At 38.6% G+C, this 8,582-nt stretch overlaps 1 protein-coding gene across 1 annotated transcript in view; it reads left to right on the forward strand.

Annotated features, from left to right (window-relative positions):
- LOC143687262 (ATP-binding cassette sub-family C member 5-like) overlaps positions 1 to 7,907 on the forward strand; it is an 86,529-nt gene extending 78,622 nt beyond the window's left edge. The window contains 1 exon segment of the mRNA XM_077164065.1: positions 6,884 to 7,907. Coding sequence (XP_077020180.1) covers positions 6,884 to 7,005 — 122 coding nt within the window. The 3' untranslated portion in view covers positions 7,006 to 7,907.
- The last annotated feature ends 675 nt before the right edge of the window (positions 7,908 to 8,582 follow it).

Raw genomic sequence — 8,582 nt, forward strand, 5'->3', positions numbered from 1 at the left:
CGCTCCAATTACCCATTTATCTTACCCTGTTTCTAACTCCTGCTGAACTCTGTTACCAATGACATATTCCAAGTTTATTCTCGAGTGTCGATTCACATCATTGGGACCATACAGTATTTGTCTTTTAGCTTTTGGCTAGACTCACTCAGCATAATGTTTTCTAGATCCATCCATGTTATTACATGCTTCATAAGTTTATCCTGTCTTAACGCTGCATAATATTCCATCGTATGTATATACCACAGTTTGTTTAGCCACTCGTCTGTTGATGGACATTTTGGCTGTTTCCATCTCTTTGCAATTGTAAATAACGCTGCTATAAACATTGGTGTGCAAATGTCTGTTTGAGTTTTTGCCCTTAATTCCTTTGAGTAGATTCCCAGCAATGGTATTGCTGGGTCGTATGGCAATTCTATATTCAGCTTTTTGAGGAACCGCCAAACTGCTTTCCACAGTGGTTGCACCATTTGACATTCCCACCAACAGTGGATAAGTGTGCCTCTTTCACCGCATCCTCTCCAGCACTTGTCATTTTCTGTTTTGTTGATAATGGCCATTCTGGTGGGTGTGAGATGATATCTCATTGTGGTTTTGATTTGCATTTCTCTAATGGCCAGGGACATTGAGCATCTCTTCATGTGTCTTTTGGCCATTTGTATTTCCTCCTCTGAGAGGTGTCTATTCAAGTCTTTTTCCCATTTTGTAATTGGGTTGGCTATCTTTTTGTTGTTGAGTTGAACAATCTCATTATAAATTCTGGATACTAGACCTTTATCTGATATGTCGTTTCCAAATATTGATTCCCATTGTGGAGGCTGTCTTTCTACTTTCTTGATGAAGTTCTTTGATGCACAAAAGTGTTTAATTTTGAGGAGTTCCCATTTATTTATTTCCTTCTTCAGTGCTCTTGCTTTAGGTGTAAGGTCCATAAAACCGCCTCCAATTGTAAGATTCATAAGATATCTCCCTACATTTTCCTCTAACTGTTTTATGGTCTTAGACCTAATGTTTAGATCTTTGATCCATTTTGAGTTAACTTTTGTATAGGGTGTGAGATATGGGTCTTCTTTCATTCTTTTGCATATGGATATCCAGTTCTCTAGGCACCATTTATTGAAGAGACTGTTCTGTCCCAGGTGAGTTGGCTTGACTCCCTTATCAAAGATCAAATGTCCATAGATGAGAGGGTCTATATCTGAGCACTCTATTCGATTCCATTGGTCGATATATCTATGTTTATGCCAATACCATGCTGTTTTGACCACTGTGGCTTCATAATATGCCTTAAAGTCTGGCAGCGCAAGACCTCCACCTTCGTTTTTTTCCCTCAAGATGTTTTTAGCAATTCGGGGCACCCTGCCCTTCCAGATAAATTTGCTTATTGGTTTTTCTATTTCTGAAAAATAAGTTGTTGGGATTTTGATTGGTATTGCATTGAATCTGTAAATCAATTTAGGTAGGATTGACATCTTAACTATATTTAGTCTTCCAATCCATGAACACGGTATGCCCTTCCATCTGTTTAGGTCTTCTGTGATTTCTTTTAGCAGTTTTTTGTAGTTTTCTTTGTATAGGTCTTTTGTCTCTTTAGTTAAATTTATTCCTAGGTATTTTATCTTTTAGTTGCAATTGTAAATGGGATTCGTTTCTTGATTTCCCCCTCCGCTTGTTCATTGCTAGTGTATAGAAATGTTACAGATTTTTGGAATGTTGATCTTGTAACCTGCTACTTTGCTGTACTCATTTATTAGCTCTAGTAGTTTTGTTGTGGATTTTTCCGGTTTTCGACATATAGTATCATATCGTCTGCAAACAGTGATAGTTTTACTTCTTCCTTTCCAATTTTGATGCCTTGTATTTCTTTTTCTTGTCTAATTGCTCTGGCTAGAACCTCCAACACAATGTTGAATAATAGTGGTGATAGTGGACATCCTTGTCTTGTTCCTGATCTTAGGGGGAACGTTTTCAATTTTTCCCCATTAAGGATGATATTAGCTGTGGGTTTTTCATATATTCCCTCTATCATTTTAAGGAAGTTCCCTTGTATTCCTATCCTTTGAAGTGTTTTCAACAGGAAAGGAGGTTGAATCTTGTCAAATGCCTTCTCTGCATCAATTGAGATGATCATGTGATTTTTCTGCCTTAATTTGTTGATATGGTGTATTACATTAATTGATTTTCTTATGTTGAACCATCCTTGCATACCTGGGATGAATCCTACTTGGTCATGATGAATAATTCTTTTAATGTGTTGTTGGATACGATTTGCTAGAATTTTATTGAGGATTTTTGCATCTATATTCATTAGAGAGATCGGCCTGTAGTTTTCTTTTCTTGTAATATCTTTGCCTGGTTTTGGTATGAGGGTAATGTTGGCTTCATAGAATGAATTAGGTAGTTTTCCCTCTGCTTCGATTTTTTTGAAGAGTTTGAGGAGAGTTGGTACTAATTCTTTCTGGAATGTTTGATAGAATTCACATGTGAAGCCGTCTGGTCCTGGACTTTTCTTTTTAGGAAGCTTTTGAATGAGTGCTTCAATTTCTTTACTTGTGATTGGTTTGTTGAGGTCATCTATCTCTACTTGAGTCAAAGTTGGTTGTTCATGTCTTTCCAGGAACCCGTCCATTTCCTCTAAATTGTTGTACTTATTAGCGTAAAGTTTTTCATAGTATCCTGTTATTACCTCCTTTATTTCTGTGAGGTCAGTAGTTATGTCTCCTCTTCCATTTCTGATCTTATTTATTTGCATCCTCTCTCTTTTTTTTGTCAATCTTGCTAAGGGCCCATCAATCTTATTGATTTTCTCATAGAACCAACTTCTGGCCTTATTGATTTTCTCTATTGTTTTCATGTTTTCAATTTCATTCATTTGTGCTCTAATCTTTGTTATTTCTTTCCTTTTGCTTGCTTTGGGGTTAGCTTGCTGTTCTTTCTCCAGTTCTTCCAAATGGATAGTTAATTCCTGAATTTTTGCCTTTTCTTCTTTTCTTTTTTTTTTTTTTTTTTTTTTTTTTTAAAGGAAAGACAGAGAGAAGGAAGGAAGGATAGAAGGAAGGAAGGGAGGAAGAAAGGGAAACATTTTCTTGTTTTTTATTGTATTTTGTTTCTCCGTTTTTGTTACATGGGCTGGGGCCGGGAATCAAACCGAGGTCCTCCGGCATAGCAGGCAAGCACTTTGCCCGCTGAGCCACCGCGGCCCGCCCTCTTCTTTTCTGATATAGGCATTTAGAGCAATAAATTTCCCTCTTAGCACTGCCTTTTCTGCGTCCCATAAGTTTTGATATGTTGTGTTTTCATTTTCATTCGCCTCGAGGTATTTGCTAATTTCTCTAGCAATTTCTTCTTTGACCCACTCGTTGTTTAGGAGTGTGTTGTTGAGCCTCCACGTATTTGTGAATTTTCTGGCACTCTGCCTATTATTGATTTCCAACATCATTCCTTTATGGTCCGAGAAAGTGTTGTGTAAGATTTCAATCTTTTTAAATTTGTTAAGACTTGCTTTGTGACCCAGCATATGGTCTATTTTTGAGAATGATCCATGAGCACTTGAGAAAAAGGTGTATCCTGCTGTTGTGGGATGTAATGTCCTATAAATGTCTATTAAGTCTAGTTCATTTATAGTAATATTCAGATTCTCTATTTCTTTGTTGACCTTCTGTCTAGATGTTCTGTCCCTTGATGAGAGTGGTGAGTTGAAGTCTCCAACTATTATAGTATATGAGTCTATTTCCCTTTTCAGTGTTTGCAGTGTATTCCTCACGTATTTTGGGGCATTCTGGTTCGGTGCGTAAATATTTATGATTGTTATGTCTTCTTGTTTAATTGTTCCTTTTATTAGTATATAGTGTCCTTCTTTGTCTCTTTTAACTGTTTTACATTTGAAGTCTAATTTGTTGGATATTAGTATAGCCACTCCTGCTCTTTTCTGGTTGTTATTTGCATGAAATATCTTTTCCCAACCTTTCACTTTCAACCTATGTTTATCTTTGGGTGTAAGATGTGTTTCCTGTAGACAGCATATAGAAGGATCCTGTTTTTTAATCCATTCTGCCAATCTATGTCTTTTGATTGGGGAATTCAGTCCATTGACATTTAGTGTTATTACTGTTTGGATAATATTTTCCTCTAACATTTTGCCTTTTGTATTATATATATCATATCTGATTTTTCTTCTTTCTACACTCTTTTCCATATCTCTCTCTTCTGTCTTTTTGTATCTGACTCTAGTGCTCCCTTTAGTATTTCTTGCAGAGCTGGTCTCTTGGTCACAAATTCTTTCAGTGACTTTTTGTCTGAGAATGTTTTAATTTCTCCCTCATTTTTGAAGGATAATTTTGCTGGATATAGGAGTCTTGGTTGGCAGTTTTTCTCTTTTAGTATTTTAAATATATCATCCCACTGTCTTCTAGCTTCCATGGTTTCTGCTGAGAAATCTACACATAGTCTTATTGGGTTTCCCTTGTATGTGATGGATTGTTTTTCTCTTGCTGCTTTCAAGATCCTCTCTTTCTCATTGACCTCTGACATTCTAACTAGTAAGTGTCTTGGAGAACGCCTATTTGGGTCTAATCTCTTTGGGGTGCGCTGCACTTCTTGGATCTGTAATTTTAGGTCTTTCATAAGAGTTGGGAAATTTTCAGTGATAATTTCTTCCATTAGTTTTTCTCCTCCTTTTCCCTTCTCTTCTCCTTCTGGGACACCCACAACACGTATATTTGTGCGGTTCATATTGTCCTTGAGTTCCCTGATACCCTGTTCAAATTTTTCCATTCTTTTCCCTATAGTTTCTGTTTCTTTTTGGAATTCAGATGTTCCATCCTCCAAATCACTAATTCTATCTTCTGTCTCTTTAAATCTATCATTGTAGCTATCCATTATTTTTTCTATGTTTGCTACTTTATCCTTCACTTCCATAAGTTCTGCGATTTGTTTTTTCAGTTTTTCTATTTCTTCTTTATGTTCAGCCCATGTCCTCTTCATGTCCTCCCTCAATTTATCGATTTCATTTTTGAAGAGGTTTTCCATTTCTGTTCGTATATTCAGCATTAGTTGTCTCAGCTCTTGTATCTCATTTGAGCTATTGGTTTGTTCCTTTGACTGGGCCATATTCTCAATCTTTTGAGCATGGACAGTTATCTTCTGCTGCTGGCGTCTGGGCATTTATTCAGATTTCTCTGGGTGTTGGACCCAGCAAGGTTGTAAGATTTTTCTGTGAAATCTCTGGGATCTGTTTTTCTTATCTTGCCCAGTACGTGGCGCACGTGGCACACATTTGTCTCAAGTGTTTGGAATGGGTCTCCCCCAGTCACCAATCTCCGTGGCCTGGGGATTTCGGATCCAATTCTCTCCGTTGGTTCAGGGGCCGCGCGTGGTGGGGGCGTCAGCTGCCGCGGCTTGAGGGGACCCTGTGGCTGGTTGCGGGCCGCAGCGGGCCTGGGGGATTCCCCACCGGACCAGGAAGCCTCCCGTGGGGGGGGGGCTTCCGCGGCTTGGATAGCCCTCCTATCTGAGACTCGTATCCGCGGACTCGAAGCAGAGACTCAAAGCCGCCCGCAAAAGAGGGGTGCCACCTGCCTCAGCTTGGGAAACTTGCTTCTCCAATACTCTCAGCCGGCCCAGAAAGGGGGGAGGGAGTAGCTCGGACCACCGCAGCTGCCGCTGATCGGGAAATCGCACGCCACTCGGGGGTCTCACTGCAGCCGAGTCTCACAGTCAGTCTAGCCAGCCCAGACTTTGGATAGCCCTCTGATCCGGGACTCGTAGCCGCGGACTCAAAGCCGAGACTCGAAGCCGCCCGCAAAAGAAGGGCGCCGCCTGCCTCGGCTTGGGGAACTTGCTTCTCCGATACTCTCAGCCGGCCCGGGAAGGAGGGAGGGATTAGCTCGGACCGCTGCAGCTGCGGCCGCTCGGGGGTCTCGCCGCAGCCAAGTCTCGCAATCAGACTTGCCAGCCCAGACTTTGGATAGCCCTCTGATCCGAGACTTGTAGTCGCAGACTCGAAGCCGCCCGCAAAAGTGTGGCGCCGGCCGCCTTGGCTGGGAAGCTTGTCTCTCCGAGTCTCTCAGCCAGCCCGGGAAGGAGGGAGGGATTAGCTCGGACCGCCGCAGCTGCGGCTGCTCGGGAAATCGCCCGCCGCTCGGGGATCTCACTCACCGCAGCCGAGTTTCGCAGTCAGACTAGGCAGCCCAGACTGGGTTACGCTGTGTGTCCATTCCCTGCTGTAGCCCTGGGAGCTGTTTTGTACTGTTTCTGTTCACCTATTAGTTGATTTGGAGTCGGAGGAACTAAGACACATGTACCTTACTAAGACGCCATCTTGGATCTCCTCTACACAGAGTTTTACTCATTTCATTTACTTTATCTGTGCTCTAGAATGTTGTAGTTAAGGTAGGTCTAAATTCACATCTTGTAAGTACAGGAGAGACTTTAAAGGCTATTGTAAATTAAAATAAAACCAAAGAAAGCTTAAGGCTAATTCTGGTTTCATTGTTTTGTTTTCTTTTTCCCCACACATGAAGTTCTTGGTATAATTGGAAATTTAAAACTTGCCTAAATGGACAAGCTTGCGTATATATATATTGTTAATGTATTTTTCCTTGACTTATACAGACAGTTGTCTTCCTTCTTCTCTAGTCTAAAGGGCCCTTGTTGCCAAAACCATCACGGATTCCTCATTTCCTATGTTTTCAATGCACTTTAGAGCTAGAATGTTGAAAGCTGGAATACCTCTGTGATATCGTTATTTATTTAGTGTGGGAGGCCAAAAATGTATCAAGATATTACTAAGGCTCATTCTCCTCCACTTTACTGAGTTTTCATTAATTCTTTTCCTATTGCACTGAGAAGAGTTAACATATTTATCCATTTCTCCTTTAAAACACAGACTTGCAAGTTGAATGCTTGCTGGCATCTGGGGACTTGATTTCAAGAAACCTCCCACCATTGTCACAACTGAAAAGAGTGGCCACTATGCCTAAATTGTGGGGAAAATGTGGTTTAGGCTGAACATCTGCTTTCCTTCTGGGAGTCTAGAATTTTTGTACAGGCCAGACACACCGTGCCTAGGGAGGTTTCATGGTAGATATTTCCCAATTTGTTTCTAAGGAAGTAAGTGAATCCCCTGTGACTCCACTGGGAGAGGACTCAGAAAACTTGCACCTAGTTTTCCATGGACTTCACCCCAGGCACTTTTTCCCTTTGCTGGCTGTGCTTTGCATCCTTTTGCTACAATAAATTTTAGCCATGAGTACAGCAATGTGTTGAGTCCTGTGAGTTCTCCTGCAGAATCATCAAACTGAGGTTGGTCTTGGGGACCATCAAAACATCTACATACTAAGTTTTACTGATTTAGTTTAGAATAGCACCAGCTTTTACTACATCAACTTGCTAGATCATATGAAGCATTCCTTTATGCTATTTCAGTGTAGTATAGTGTATTTGACTTATTTGACTTGGGAATTGATATTTTGCTTTGCTATTAACTTATTCTAAGCCTTAAATAAGTAAGGAAACTTCTTGAAATCATGGTTTCTCTAACTGCTTAATGATAATATATAGCTTTTTTAGCAACAGGCTATAGACATAAAAAAGTTGAGTCTTTATCTATTCTATTGCATAACATAAAAAAAATTTTAAATGTAAACATTTTCTTTAAAATTATCTTCTACCTTATTAACACAATAAATTTTGACTTTTTTGTTGTTGTTGCTGTATCACCTGATGTGAGGTTTATATTTTGGCTGTAAGTAATAGATTACCTAAAAGGCACATGTGGAAAATTAAGAGTCAATAAAACATTTATTTTATGTTTATTTTAATGGATATGTTTCCAATACTTTTCTATTTAAAGTAATTGTCTTAGTATAGAAAGTTCAAACTTTCAAATGTTTAAGAATACTGCATTATTACTTAAAATGTAATATTTTGAAGTTATTAGAATATTAATTTTCAAATTACTTTTGGTATCTTAATAATCACTAAGTTTTAAAGTTCAATATTTGTTTTGCTAGATTTTTCTGTATTTTGAACATTTGATCAAAACCTGTGAGAAAAAAATATTCCATTTTATGTCACTTATTGACTCTATTTGGTTACAAATTCTTGTTTTCCCATTTTATATGTTATATATATGCTAGAATACTTAGTATACAACTGAGATTTCCCAATAGTTTTTATACAGTTATGCATGAGCATTCTCTTGTAAGTTGTAGCTAGTTTTTGATACTAGGTCTCATTCTGGCTTCTTTCTCTTGTTGGCATGCTTATTCCAGATAAACTGTTTCCTCCGTTTCTGACTTCCACTATTCCAGATTGGTTCATTAAATTTACTTTTTCTAGTAGTTAACTATTTATAGTCACGTATATTACAGATTTTTGAATTTACACAAATTTGAGCAGAAAACAAATTTTAAATTATCTTTGCATTAATATATCACACCAGCCTTATTAACATTGAGGATGCCATAGTTTTTCTCCTATTTTCTGTTAACATGGTGATTCAATTTATTGATTTTAGAATATTAAATAGCCTTTACATTTCTGGAATAAATACTACTTAGTCCTGTCATATTATTCTTTTTAAT

Source organism: Tamandua tetradactyla, chromosome 6, assembly GCF_023851605.1.
Source record: "Tamandua tetradactyla isolate mTamTet1 chromosome 6, mTamTet1.pri, whole genome shotgun sequence".
Taxonomy (NCBI): domain Eukaryota; kingdom Metazoa; phylum Chordata; class Mammalia; order Pilosa; family Myrmecophagidae; genus Tamandua; species Tamandua tetradactyla.